This window comes from Onychostruthus taczanowskii, unplaced genomic scaffold (genome assembly GCF_017590055.1).
Source record: "Onychostruthus taczanowskii isolate IOZ18803 unplaced genomic scaffold, ASM1759005v1 scaffold68, whole genome shotgun sequence".
NCBI lineage: Eukaryota > Metazoa > Chordata > Aves > Passeriformes > Passeridae > Onychostruthus > Onychostruthus taczanowskii.
Genome location: NW_024504566.1, coordinates 89,736 through 105,336, shown reverse-complemented (window position 1 = coordinate 105,336; position 15,601 = coordinate 89,736). Strand labels below are relative to the sequence as shown.

Sequence of the window (15,601 nt, the reverse complement as noted above, 5' to 3'; positions counted from 1 at the left end):
GGCAGCTGAACATCACACAGCCTCTCACTCACTTGTCTACAGGGATAAGGGAGACAATCAGAAAACAGATAAAGCTTGTGGGTTCAGAAAAAGACAGTTTTAATAGAATGAAAGAGCAAGGGAAAATAGTAGTAATAATAATAATAATAATAATAATAATAATAATAATATAATGATAAATACGAAAAGTAATGCACAGTGCAACTTCTCAACACCCACTGACTAATGCCCATCCCATCCCAGAGCACAGCTGCTGCCCCCCAACCAATTCCCCCCAGTTTTGATGTTTAGCATGATGCCATATGGTTTGAAATATCCCTTTGGCCGGTTGGGGTCAGCTGTCCTGGCTGTGTCCACTCCCAGCTTCCTGTGCCATCCTTCTCTCTGACAGGGAAGAATGAGAAGCTGAAAAGTCCCTGACTCAGTGTAAGTGTTTCCCAGCAACAACAAAACCCTCAGTGTGTTACCAATACTATTCTTATCCTGAATCCAAACCACAGCACTGTACCAGCTACCAGGAAGAAAACTAATTCTATCCCACCCAAAACTAGGACACTTGGTTTCATGAGAACATAAGACCACCTGTAGTGAAACAATAACACTCAAGCTGATGGAGACATGAGAAAATATGTACATGCACAGAAACAGTTTTATGAGGCCTTTTTTTTTGCTTTATGATGTGTTAGCAAGAATAGTCAGTCATATGTTCTTATTTCATACATAGTAAACAGGAAAATGTTGAAGTGCTGAGGTTAAGGTTGTTCTGGCTGGGTAGATTTTCTTTCAGTCCACTTTTAATATCAGTAGTCTTTTTCCTCTTCCACTTTAAGGGTAATGAGATGCTGACTGTCTTATTCTTAGGGAACTCCATATACATGTCCTAATTGAATCAAATAAATTGTTCATCATAATAAAATATTATACATAATAATAAAATATCTGTATTATGTTGGCTCAACCAAATTCTCTGCAACTGTGAGTAATGACTTTTTACTGTAAGACATATACAAATATATTAAGATAATGCTTTCATTTTTGTACAAGATTGATTTTGTACTTTTAAAAATGGATTCTAACAGGTTATTATTTATTCAATTAGCAGTATGTAGAAAGTTGGTCTCAATAGCAGGAGGGATATATATTTTGCTTATCATTGAGAAATACTAACCAGAGTTTAGTCTTATAATAAAATACCATTGAGTCATGTGTAATTAAGAACAGGAAATATGAAAAGGCAATATTTGCTGAAGTACTTAAAATTCAGCTGTTAAAACAGGAATTTTAACTTATGATTTCTTAATAATATTTTAGAGTTAAGTAGTGTTTTGAACTTACAGGTGTTTAAATTTCCCGAGTGTGGTTAATTTTTAATGATAGGTCTGGTTGAGAAGTGAATTCCACTATGCTTACAAAGTCTTTCAAAGCCTTTAAGCTATAATGGAGTTTTTCACACAAAATATTTGCAACAGAAGACAGTAAAAATATCTGTCTGTGTGTGAGTGTTGTTCTTTTTATGGTAAAATTACAACCTTATGTTTGATCATTTAGTCATCCTGCAGACACCTGCCCCATCAACTTGAAGAGTACATGACTAAGTCTTGTGCCAGACTTGTAAAAAAAGAGATATGGCTTACTGTAAACACCTAAGCCATCACATTCCTCATTATTGTCATAGAAATAAATACAGAATCGTCCCTGCGCCTTTTGTTCAAAACATATTGAATACTACGTGGCACATGTAACTACAATGAGTTAATCTAGCTGTATAGAAATAAATGTGGTTTTAGTTACCATATGTTCAATTGCATTGAGAGATTGTTTTAATTCATCAGAACTCTTTGGTTAGTTGAAGGACATAGGTTTTCTTCCTCAGGCTAAACACCACTTATTTTTGCCTTTAAGTCCTCCAAGCATCTGCTAAAAATGAATCTGACTAGAGAAGGGTGGAGTTTGGAAGATGCTTTCTAATGGCCTGCATACCATAACAAAATGTATTTGGCCAGCTCTGCACAAGGGCAGTTTGGAAAGAGGGTAGGCTTACCTACAGATTTCCTCTTTGCCCACTTCGATTTTTTTTTCTTTTGAGGAGAAGAAAAAGAAGAATTTGGGGTTTTTTCCAGGATTTACACATCTCACATCATGGTTGAGCCAATGGCTGGAAGCAGATGGTTGGATACAGACCAAATCTTAATGAATGGATGCAATGTGTATGCAGATGTGCTGGTGATGTGCTAAGCATCCACCAGCCCAGGGTGCATCAAATTACAGGAAATCCACACCTGTCTTTTTATCTGAGATCTTCTTTAGACTTATGAGAGAGCATTCCCTTCAAAATCCCAGCACACATCTCCAGAGGATGACTGCAGACTTTAGAGCTCTATCTCAGAGCTAGAGGGCAGGGACCATAGATTTCACATACTGCAGTCCTAGTTTTCATACCTTTCAAAACAACTGTGATTTCACTGTAGAAGACAGAGTTAAACAAATTTGCCTGATGCCAGCAATACAGTCCTGATACGGCTCATACCTACTTGAACAAGCAAAGGCTTCATGACTGTAAGCTAATCTGGTTACTGTAACTGACTGACATCTTTAAGGATGACCTCCCCTTTTGATCTGTCTTTCTGTACAACTACAAGTCCACTTTGGCTCATTTTTTTCTTTCCCACTTGCAGCAAGCCTTGACTATTCTCTTAGCAGACCTGTTTCTAAAAGTCTAGGTTAATTTCCCTAGTGGTACAACCTGTGTTCTTACCCAGTGTGATATTGCTGTCTTTCTTATTCCTGATTTGGAAATAGGCCAAGTGCAGTCTCATCAGTCTTGTGACGGTATTTGAAGAAGTATGTCAGGGCCTCAACAGTTGTAGTTACACTAATTGCTCTAAAGGAATCTGCTCTGACTCTTGTCACCCATTTCACATTCTCAGAACATCAGGACAACAAGACAGCAATATGCTACAGCCCACCTGATATTTTCAGGTGGTGCCCAGCATCACAGCATTTCCAGACTAGAGCTGCCACTTTAAGACATGATCGTAACTAACTTGTTTCTTCTGGTAGGGGTTTACTAAATGACTGCACACAGCAGCCTTCCCTCTCCAGACCTGGCCAGAAAGGTACCCAGGGCAGACCTGAAAATTAATTAATGGGTCCATTGTTTGTACCTATGTAGGAAGGTATAGGAAAATTGCAAAGCCCTAAAATGCTAAATCATGTAATAGTGTGGATTGGGATGTGTGTATGTGTTTTGCTCTAATTTTGACATTAAAAAAAAAAAAAAAAACAAAGGGGAAAGAGATCTTAATCTTTGATGCTCTGTTTGATGCTCTGCAGTGTTTGAGACTTAGGAAATGTTTGGCATGACTCTTCACACCTCACCTGCTAGTGGATGCATAATGTTGGCAAAAAAGATATCTGTGCATCCTATTCATTGACACTAGCCATGGCTCTTCTTTTTTTCCCATGGAAGTTGTCCTGCTCTTTTAAATCAGTAGTAGGTGAGATTAGATCAAATATAATTAGGAGGAAAAAATGATGGGAATTCTAGTCACACTAGAATGAGATTAAAATGTCCAGTCTACCAATTTTGTGTAATTAATAGCTGAATATGCTTCTTTGCAATTCCCATGTGCTGAGATAACAAAATGGTGTCATATGATACTAGAAGTAGAAGAGGTCTTGTATGTTGTACCAACTGCTGTATGTGTGTAACTTGGTAGGGCCTGTTTGTTATTCTGCTAATGATGTGTTGGGGTTTTACAGAAGTGTTCTCACCCACATTACAGGCTCATGATGTCCTTGCCTGCAAATATCTGAGAACTGCTGTTTAAAGAGATATGCATCAAGATACTACAGTGATAGGCTTATGAAATGGAGATTAAATTGTCATGGATATAGACAGGCTGGAGAATCAAAAGGTTTTGCTACCTAAAAGAATTGTTGCTTAAAACCTCAAGTTAACCTACTTTAGAATTGGGACATACTGTAAGCATGGACTGTCTTCCTAATTGTAAATAATTTTATGTGTGTATGTGTCTGTGTGTCTGTCAGAGAGGAAAAGAAAGAATATCCAACCAGTCCTTCCATGGATCTAAGGATCCCATGACTTCTGTGAGTCATGTTATGCTTGATTTAAAGAGGTTTCTTCTGACATGATGTAAAAAGCTGGAAATCCCCTTGCGTGTGAGAGAAATGCTCATGCAATACAAACATGAACAGCAGCTGTTTAAGAATTTCCCCTGTGAAGAGGCTTTGAGAGGTCCAGGACAGGAGTTTGAAGAGCCTCTATGAGCTCATTGCTAGTTTTCATCTGTTTAATCTGTTACCACACATAATCTGTCAAGGGCTTCTCTGCAGCCCACAATGGGCAAGGCATGGAAGGTTGAAGACATTGTCCTGCCCGTTCTTGCCCCTAACATCAGATGAGGGTAGGCTCTTCTGAAATTCCTTCTTTTCTGGGAAGTATCATTGATACACTGTTGTTCCTTATTTTTAATCACAATAGGTTAATAGTGGGAAATGGAATCAGTTTTCAAAGCTGTGACATTCCTGAAGGGGATAGATAGGTAGATAGATAGATAGATAGATAGATAGATAGATAGATAGATGTGTTAGATGATTGTAGTCCCAAATGCTTGTAACACATAAAATCTCTAAAAAAACTTTGGAAATATATCCTTAAACTGTGTCATCTTGTGCTCTCTGATTTTTATTTGCATAATCAAATATTCAAGGTGGAAGTGGTAAAACACCAATCTCCAAATCAAATTAAGAAATGAAACAACAAAATCCCAACTTGCAGGATGCCAACTATCTGAGTGCCAGAGGAGGTAGAAGAAGCTGAATACTTCTGTGCAGGGAGCAGGGTTGTTCCTGTGTGATGGCTCTGTGGGATTTCTTAATCCCAGTTTTACGTGTTTGCTCCTCATTGTGGATTTCTGGCTGAGCTGATTGGGGTGATTGATTCTGCACACAGTTTCATTGGCAACCCACAGTGAACCTGGGTTCTCCTACTCTTAGGACTTATCTTCTATTACCTGCTTCATCAGAAGGAAATGCTAGCCCTATCCACTCAAAATAGAGCAATAGCATTAAAAAAAATTTCCCACAACACTTTAGGTTCTGTGGTCTCCCCATACAGATATGTTTGTTTTTTCAGAGGAATCCACAGAATGAGTGGGAGCAAACCCAAATTTGACTTTATTCATTTGCAAGTTCAGGGTAGCTGAGCAGAGACTGCTGTACTTAACATACATCTGTCATCCTGGCAGGATTTCTAACTCCCTTCAGGCCATGATGCTTTCTGGTGGTCACATCACACATGACATGACTCTATTCAGATTATCCTCCACCCACATAAGCCCCTTTTCTTTCCCCTTTGAACCTGCAGAATGACCATCTCTCTACAAATAAGGCAGCAGCTGCATCCTTCATGGGGTGTGGGGGTGTGTTAGTGCTAGTTTGGTGCAAATTCTAATGAATCCTATTTATAGAAGACCAATACTCTGTGCAGGAGAAAACCGCTTGAAAAACTGTAGGAAAAAAAATCGGGATGCTGCAAGCAATCATGAAAGCAATTGTGTACTAGCAATGAGAAGTAAATATAAACTTATGCAAAAGAAATTATCACCAAGGATGAGAGATGCAGGGCTAATTTTGCAGCTATAGCCATCTATAACCTGTACTTTTTGTATTTAATATACATAATTCAGCTTTTTATTAACCAAATCACACAGATTTTGCTAAAGGACAAATTTAATATTAAGATGCCAGGGTACTGGCTGGTCATAAAGATATTTCTGGAACATTATAAGAAGCATTTAAAAACCTCCCAACTAGCTTTATTCTTTTCTTAGCTTTTGGTTTCTGGATTGTACAACTTCTAAGTAATACCTTTTCCATCTGAAGATTCTTTTTATAGGTGACTCAACTAACAGAGGGATGATGTATTATCTCATTGAAAGAGTGAATAAGACTCTTCAGGAATGGCAGAAGACTCATGATGTTAAATGTTATCACAATATCAATGAGGGGAAAACATTTATCAGTTACTCCTACTACCCCCAGTTCTGGATGAATGCAAACCAGAGACCGACTTTTGAAAAAGCACTGGAACAGCTGCTGCAGAGGTACTGCACAAACTCTGTATCTGCCTTGTTTGCATTATTGTTCTATTTACAAATGTGTTTAACACGTTTTACAATTAAAGTCAGTAAACAATAAAACATAAGTTGCACAGATCATATTGTGTGGCTAAAAAATAGCTGAAAATTACATCAGGCCGTTGGTCAGGGTGCCAGATACAGCTCAGTGAAATGCAAAGCAATGTAGTTAAAATGTTTGCCATCTGTTTAAAGCAACATGTGATGTTTTTCTTTTCTGGGTTTCAGATCACGTCCCCTGGAGAACACAGACCAGACTGTATTAATTGTAGGTGGTGTTCAGTGGCTTAATTCCAATCACCTGCAAATTATCCAAAAGGTGTTGAACAGGTAATGCTATGTACTTGGTGTTATTCCAATTTTTGATATGGTAAATGATGACAAACAACAAAAAAATTTTAAATACAAACTTTTCATTTGTTTTTTTCATAGGCGTGTATTTAAGTGACTTTGAAAAAAATAAAACATACATTGTCTTTTGATGTGTCTCTTAACTAAAAAGTATGACCTTGGTTTTATTTTTTTTTTTTTAATTTGTAAAACAGGGAAAATCTATCAAATATCCTCGTAATTGTCAAATCCATAGGGATGGGATTTCACCTTCCAGTGGATGGAATCCATTCCCTGTCACAGGTAAGCTACAGTACATTTTGAGTGCATTTTCATGGACGACTTGTCATTTCATCATTAATTTTGCTGTCTGGTCAAAATGTGCTACGTCTGCTGAGCACATTTTAAGTGGATCAAAGGAAGATTAATGTTTGTATTTGCTCATACTGCTTGATAGGGATTCAAACCAATTTCCTTATTTCATGGATTCTGCTGCAATCAGAGAGCCATTTGAGATGCCATGCTTGGTCAGCTGTCCAAGAACCAGAAGAAGCTCCAATATGAATCCTGCTGCCAAAATTGAGAGATCGTTCTGGGGTTAAGCAGGTTGCTCCTCAAACTACATTGCACACAGGCCTTCCCCAGGCTTCCTCCATGGTTACTGCTGGATCCTATTCACTTGTCTGGCTTGCACGATCAGTAACTCAGTAAATCTATCTTAACCCACCTCTGAAGCCAGAACATTACAGAGCAGCTGGAATGTACCAGTGAATCCAGCCTGTTATTTGCATGTTAATGAGATGTTACAGTCGGTTTAAATCATATCCAAGACTCTCAGAGTAACAAATATGCTCATTTCAATGCACTGTGCAGCTCACTCAGTTCACTATTTTTATTTACAATGTGGACAGTGATTCTCTATTGAACACACACAAAATGTGTGGATGAGAAGAACTGGAAGGCAGAACGGAGTAAATGATGCCTACCAGTGCTGTGTGTCATGCACCAGCTATTCCCAGGTGTTGAAAAGAGAAAATTACTGCCTTTCACAGATTACAGCTCTCCTTGAGCCCTGGGAACTAGCAGCCGTAACACACTGCTGTATTCAGCGTGTGGCTTCCTGCTCCTCTCACCCTTCTCTTTGCTGCACAGGCTGCCCTGCCTGATTTTGCCCATTCTTTCTGTCTAAGTTAGGACTGCCGATCTGCCTTGTCTCTACTGAATGTCTTCTTATTGATTCAAACAATTTTCTTAACTCATCTGGAGGACCTAAATAGAATAAAGTAAGGAAATTATTGTCATCAACATGAGGAAACATTTTCATAGCTCCTATCATAGATTCCAGCAAAATTCAATCCTAGGATGAAGAACTTCAATCCAGGGTGTGAGGCAAGGATAGAGTATTAAAGGATTACTAAGAATTTTTCTTTTTCTTCTTCATTAAATTTACAAAACTCCAGAAATCAGCTACAATGCATAACCAACACTGTTTTCCCTTTCAATATTGGAATCATATGCCAAATTACCCATGTGGTTTGTATGCTCTAGGCTTCAGGATTACCCCAGCTACTCTCATGGCAGCCTTTTGTCTGCCATGCTGAATCCACTGCCTTGCCAATTTTATGGCTAACTTTTTTCCTATTCTTCCTCTTCCTGAAGTATATTCAGAAATAATAATCTGTTCTTCAGTATAACCATATTTAAGATACCTAAGGCCCTTTAGTCCCTTCAGAGCAACTGCCTCAATGAATTTGATTTGAAGCTGAATTTTTCTTTAGTGGAGCGTTTTCACCATTTGTTACAGACAAACTTTATAATTGGAATTTTTTTTCTGAATTACACCTCATATTAGTGAAGTACATTTTAAAAACCATCACTCAAGAATTATATTTTAAATAATCATGAAATCTTCCTATAAAGGAAGCTGCACATCTACTGAAAAATATAATTTCTGAAAAAAACCCTACATCAGTCTTGGAGTAGTAGCTTTTTTCGAGAGTAATTCATGTCTGTAGTATAATTGTATATATGCTTATTCAAAATGCAGTTTTGCTATTTTTTTCCATGACACAATAACCTTTAAACAGTCCTTCTGACAAGACATTGTGATGTTTTATCTGGAATGCAGGCAGAAGTGCAAAACTTGTGGAATGAAAACCTGATTATTCTGGATACAGCAAAAAATTTGGGCTATGAAGTGGTTGACACCTTTGTCATCACCATGGGACGTTACAAAGAATTCCTGCAAGGGAAGTGTGGCTGCCATTTCCATGAGGTAATAGTTTACACTTATGTCATTCCCAGGTATTTAAGATATTTTAACTGTCAGATCTTAGAAACAAGAAGGTACATGGTGAGGGCAGTGTCTGTCACTCCAAGTTAGGCCTGAATACAAATCATGGGGAAAGCAGTTTGCATGGTGGCACTTGTGCATCACTGTTCCCAGTTCAAGGCCACCCAAGGACATGTTGAACTGCTGGAGTGGTGCAATAAAAATGAACATACCCTTCTGCAAAGGTAACTCATATAAAAGGATGTTGCACAGTTTCCAGGTTCTTGTAATATTTGTTACGTGTTATATATCTCTGCTGCTTCTGCATGGACTCAGTTTCTCTTTTTACTCCGTCTCATGGGTTTTTGACTGATGCATTCCTAATTAAGCAGCTCAGCACACTCACTTCAAACCATAAGTACAATTAAAATGGAGCTTAAAATTGAATAACCAATCTTGCTGCTATATATCTATTTTCCTATGTCTGAGAAAAAATAATCTGGAATAGCTACAGTGGTCCAGTGCACAAACAGAAGTGTAAATTGCTTGTTCTCCCTCACCCCGGTAGTCCTGCTTTCTTGACTGAAATCTACAGAATTTTTTGGGAGTGTTATCAGACTCACGTGAGCTCATGTGCCACGCATCAACCACACAGCTGGTTTCCACCTCCGCCTCCATGGCAGCTCACAGGTTTTCAGGCCAGTGCCGTGGCCTCTATCTTGCTTTGGGGCCAGCATCAGCATGTGTGGTTAGTTAACCAGTCCTCTAATGCACTCTGCTCAATAATTGAGAGGCACAAACATAGCTCAGTCCAAATGAAGCTGGAAAACAGGGAGTAAGTCACAGGGTAGCTATTTATGTGATTGATAAATAGTCCCATAGAGCAAATGCTTCCCTCTTTTTTACCCAGACAGTTGTACTGACCCTTTTTTATCTAGAGCCCAGATGCTGATGTTTTTGTGGGTCATTGCTGATGTTTGCCATTTCCACATATCTTGTAGTGAAACAGAGAGCTTCAAAATTAAATATTTCAAATGTTTTGTATGGAACTCAGTGGAGAAAACAGTAGTGCGTGATCAGTCATCAGCATTTTTCATGTACTGCTCCATCATTTTGTATGAGCTCATGTGCAGATTTGGTCTTGCTTCTCTGCTGAAGGAATCTCAACAGAGTATGTGTTTCTGGGGAGGATCGGGAGAGCATTTGGCTCACAGAGCTATTATTAATGAGGCTTGAGAGGTCATTGTGCCTGAAAAAGCCATAGATATGCTCAGTAGAATCCATCATGCACCAAAAACAGACTTGATCCTTGAGGAAAGCAAAAATAAAGTCCTTGAGTTCCTTTGATACTTCATTAGTTTTAATAGTTTTGTCATCAGCTTATTTCTGCATCCTGGCAAGTGGAGTTTCATTAGGTGCTGAAGCAGTTTGAACCAGGAAAATGGCATTTTGCCCCCAAGAACAGAGCCAAGAACACTGTGTGAAACCCCAGCACTTTCCATGTTTTCTGGAAGCAGATGAGATAGATTAAATCTTGTGCTTTGTACTTTCACTTTCTTTCTCTTAAAAACTGACGCTCCTAAAGTATCAGAAGATGGCACCCCTGTAAATGACATCTGAGCTGAAGCATGGCTGTGCAGGAATGGAGGACTGTCCATTCTGTGCAGTCAGAAAACAAGAACTGAAATGCCTTCAGGAGTTCTCATTTAGCTCCCACTAACTGGCTGAAGAGAAAGCTATTTCCTCTGAGTGGCCTGAAGAATTGAGTTTCCACCAACCCATTTCAGAGGGTCTCAGGTGACCCTGATAGCATAGAGATCTCCATCTCTGTAGACTCTACAATCTTTGCTCAGATTTCTAAGGGATCTGGATTTTCAAAGGGATTATATTGAGCTGGGACAAAATATCTTGCATAATCCTGGCATTTACTGTCCAACATAATTCTAGTTCTATGCACACATGAGAACTTGATTTTTTTATCTGCCTCATTCTTTGAAAATGCTTATGGACATTGGTCAGCACTGTACAAATATTACAGAAGCTATATTTAAATTCAGAATGATTTCCTATTTTAATGGCAGTGAAATAATAATCACTACACAGAAATTAGCAACCTTGGGATTTTTGTATCTTAATAGGTGGCTGGCTGCTGGTGGCTGGTTGAACATTAGATTGCATTCCTGGGAGATTATGCCTAACAGGAATGCACTTTGGGTGATTGGTTCAAGGTGGCATAATTTTGAAATAATTGTAAGATCTAAGGCACTGATTTAGAAAAATGAACCTACAGTAATTGCATGAAAATAAATAATAGCCCTTGGCTTAGCTGTATGAAATTGATCAGAGGATATATTAATTTTCTACATGGATAATTCCTGGTCTGTTTTCACTTCTGCCAGCTCCCTCAAAGTCTTTCTGCTCAGTCTTTCAAGCCTTTGCACATGTGATTTCTTCACTCACAACTAATTTTGTATGATTTTTTTCATTTATTATGAGCTTCACCACATATGAGTGTTGATTCTGATTGTTCAGTGACAGTAAATATACATTATATTTTTGAAAGCTAACATGCTTCTGCATAAATATGTCTATTTATAAATGAATTCTGCATTTTCAAGTGTCTGTTGTGATTGATACAGCAGGAAAACTGATAGGCATCAGAGCTATTAAGTCAGCATACATATACTATTTTAAAAATAAGTTGGCCACCTTTTCTGCATTCTCTGGGTTTGCCACTGCCTGGGCTAAGGCCCTCTGTCCTGCATATGTGCAAGGTTCTAAAGTTCTGTCTCTCTCAAAGCTGCTTCATTATTTATGAGTGACTGAGTATTCACTGAGACAAGACCTTCAGCATTTCACTGGAGATCACCCCCCAGTCGTTAAACTCCTGACAGCCATACCTTTCACTTTCTCACTTGTTAGTCCCTGAGCACAGTTTTATTCCATACAAGTTGAACACGATAATCCCAGAGGTTTATCCATATTTCAGGGCCAAGGTGAAGCATTCTTCAACACTAAGTTACTGAATCATGTTGTGGTTCTGTCCATGTGGTGTCCTGGGGAGAGGGATGTTAAATTGCTCCATTACTCCCTTCTTGAAGAAACACGACACGCGAGGGTTTTCATCTCAGTGTGAGGCTGGGCCAGGTTTGCATCAGGATGTCAGAATGAGGCATTCTCGCAGGGCTCGTAGCTGAGACATGCTATATGTGCCTCAAGTGCTTGGTATCAGACCAAGATTTAAACCTTTCTGCAATTTGGAGCAGTCATGAGTTTTGTTTTAGGTAAACTGTCTCTGATGAAGGCAACAGAGTCCAATACACAAAGGCATTACAAAGTCAAATGACTGAGTATAACGGGCCTATGAATGTAGATTTCAAAAATTAAATCTTGTTCTTTAATTAGTTTGCAACATAACAAGTTGGCCATTAAAAGAATGTTTGTGAGCAACTTGCACCTCAAAGTAAGAGTATCAGGACCTGCTTCATGGACAACTGGCTCAGCATTTCTGCGCACACAGCTGTGTGTCTGTCTTTCTAGGTGCAGGCAGAAAGCACTCACATATGTCATTTCTTTTGCAGGTGGTGAAATCCAATCCCTCTGAAGAAAGGCCACACATAACAATGACGTTATCGAGGCACTATACGCTGGGGAAATATTTCAGCAGTCAAAGCAAACCATCACAACTGCAGGACTATGCAACAAATTCTCAGTCCCCGTATCATGTCCGAGGTCCAATAAATCAAGTTTATTCTGAAATCCTTCTGAGCAGGCTCTGTGCAAGTAAGAGGGAGTTTGTCAGCACATAGCCTGTCTTGGATGTAGCACCGAGACTAGAGAAGTGCCACTGCCTGAGTGACAATTGAAGGACCACGGTGGATTAAGATGTGCTTCCTTGACTGACTGCGTACACACAAAGAGAATCTGGGACATGTGATATTTTCCCAAAAAACCTTATGAAATTAAGATATGCCCTGGTGACTGTTGTGTGAAAGTGGAAGATGGAGGGTTGCAAAGGAGAGAAGAGGGGCAGTTACTTGAACTGTTGCCAAAGACTGGAACAGCTGTAGTTCAAGCATGTGTGTATTATTGATAGCAAAAAGAGACCTATATTCACTTCAACATTTGGAAAGGGCTGTTTTAGGTCTTCAGCACTATCTAGTTTTCTATTTATAGAGACACTGTAATATTTGAATGTATTTAGAAACTGACTACATTCCATTTGAAAGAGTTTTATTTTATGTGGACTGGTTTCCCTTCCATATTAAACCTTTTCTGTTTAGACACTTGGTTTATTGAATCTGAAAATGTCTATTAGCATTTTCCTGGTGATGCTGAGTTTTGAACTCTAGTGTTTTTACTGAAAACACATCTCTCCTTTGTATTTTAAATGGAACAGATATCTACTCTATTTTTTTTGCATGTTCTGAAGCTAATAGGGAGATAGATTATCTGTACTTGAGACTGATTGAAACTGTCTCAATGTAACATGTAAATATAGTAAATTTTTTGACATTAATTTATTTATGGTCCCGGTTTAAGACAGTGTCCATATGCAGGAAGAATGCTTAGATAAGTGCTTCAGTGTCTACCTTGGCCTGTAAGCCAATCAAGTATTCCTGCACAGAAGTGACATTTCTTTAAGGATTTTTTATAAATTACTTGCCAATGTGTGAAGCCAGTACCACAAACATAACAAAAATCCCCCTTGCAAGCACACATAAGATTTTCAGGATCTGGTAATTTATCAATCATAAGAAGTGTGTGATATGATGGCAGCAGCATATACTGGCATGGACAGCCAGTTTCAGTTCAGACCTTCTCTGAACTGCAGTTTCATGCTACATCCCCGGTGTTTGCAGACCTTCTGTGGGTGACACCCCAGGGAGAAGCTGTGTGTTGGTCCCTTCCACAGTGCTGGCAGCCCACTCAATCACAGCTGTGCTACCCATGGGAAACTGTGCACAGCCCAGGATTAGCAGTTGGGTGACAGGTTAGTGGCAACACACAGGACTGCTGTCCCCAAAAATGATCCAGTTATGGATTTTTATTCATCCAGTCACACAGCAGGCAATCGAGGCACCACTCTACCACCATGCATTGGAGAAGGGTGTTCTAACCAGGTTGGTGCAAGTCTAACAAAGAATCTGCTGAGTTCTGTGTCATGCTTCCCTGTCACAATTTTACATATAATCCTCCACTAGCTTCTTTTTTGGGAAAGGAAGCCACAAACAATGTCAGGGAATAATTATAGCAAGGAACTACTCATCATCTTATTTGCCTTAGTAGCACATGGAGGGCTGCCCTATATAGAGGTAGGGTTAGCAATTCATGACACGGTATTTAGTATTTGCCTAAGATCCTGTATTTATCCACAGTTTGTGTGCCCAGCTGTAGTTTTGTGAAATTGTGCTTCTTCAGATAAGAAGTTGTAATAGGAAACTGTCATGCAATATGGAGTTTGGCATCTTAGGTGATAGTGTCCTCCAAAACAGGATCTGGCATACCTAATTTAAGACACCTTTCACTATATTGAAAAAGGTCCTAACTTAGATAAGGCCAAAATTAGTGAAATGATGTGATTATATTTGTTTCTGTATAATATGCTGCTGATTGCTTACAGCAAATATTCCCAAATTTCAATGTAAGGTTTTCCCTGGCATGGAGATCTACATGAAAGATGGGTCAGGAGCTGTGCATAAATACTGAAAATATCAGCATTTGGTTTTGAGCAATATGATTATCTAAAGAATATAATTGTATGTAAATGATGTAATATATTCTCCTGGGTGTGGAAATCCAGAGCTGCACAACCTTAAAGCTGAATGATAGAATATCATCATTAATATTAGTAGATGCAAAATGCAGCCGGATGTCTTTGGTATTAAGATGATCAATGATAGGTATATTACAGTTCTGCTTCTGATAAGAGTTTTTTGTAGTTCATTTAAATCCACATGCTGTTACTGTTATTGTTCTGTACACAAATGTTTTTAAGCCATTAACTGGGCTTTTATGGTTTGTCTTTTTTTAGCTAAAACCTATTTCTGAAGCATCAGCTTAGTGATGAAAAGAAAAGAGCTGACTTTGTTATACTGTAGTGGATATCGGTGAATGTGCAATTCATCAGTTCTGGTTTCACCACAAAATGGTTTACATGTGCTGTACACCCAGATGTCTTAATGTTTTCCAAATCTTGATATTTTTCAAATGCATTAAGTGTATATTTTCCTGTGTGTTTTCTATTTTTTACGTGTCTCTGTACATTAATGTCTGTACAAAGTCATTGGTACAATTTGGAAATTGATCTTTATTTAAACAAGTTATTTGAATAAGCTGTTTCCAACACTATGTATGATCCACATAGTCTTAGGAATAAACAAAGGATATTAAGCTACATTTTTGTTATTTAACTTTAAAATTTATCTAGTACCTCTATGTATGTGAAAGATGAGAGCTGAGATTCATATGCAAGGATTGCTTGTTCATATGCATTAAAATTTATGGATTAAGACAATAAAAGGATTACTGTGTTTGAATTCCAGTGAGAGCACATGTTGCTATCTACAGTTTTCTCTAGAATTATTATATCTGCTGTGACATTTTGCCTGAATAAACATGAAAGTGTTCCTATAGTCTATATATCTACCTTAGTCCCATTACTTACCATTATAATAGCAAAGGACCTAGTTATCAGATTGAGTTCCACCTCCTAATACAGACATGAATGGCCCTGGAATTAGTGGTAGGATTGAAATATTTAGGCTGGGGAGCAAGAACTCTGAGAAGTGGGGTTTCCTGCTCAATGTCTGCCCGGCAGCATGCAGAGCTTAGAGCA

General features: G+C 38.5%; 1 protein-coding gene across 4 annotated transcripts in view; it reads left to right on the top strand.

Annotated features, from left to right (window-relative positions):
• Positions 1 to 15,280, top strand: part of CPED1 (cadherin like and PC-esterase domain containing 1) — a 144,661-nt gene extending 129,381 nt beyond the window's left edge. For all 4 annotated transcript variants that reach the window (XM_041421015.1, XM_041421016.1, XM_041421013.1 and 1 more), the window contains 5 exons: positions 5,908 to 6,128; positions 6,390 to 6,491; positions 6,707 to 6,794; positions 8,620 to 8,766; positions 12,345 to 15,280. In XM_041421015.1, coding sequence (XP_041276949.1) covers positions 5,908 to 6,128; positions 6,390 to 6,491; positions 6,707 to 6,794; positions 8,620 to 8,766; positions 12,345 to 12,572 — 786 coding nt within the window. In that variant the 3' untranslated portion in view covers positions 12,573 to 15,280. The remainder of the gene's footprint in view (positions 1 to 5,907; positions 6,129 to 6,389; positions 6,492 to 6,706; positions 6,795 to 8,619; positions 8,767 to 12,344) is intronic.
• The last annotated feature ends 321 nt before the right edge of the window (positions 15,281 to 15,601 follow it).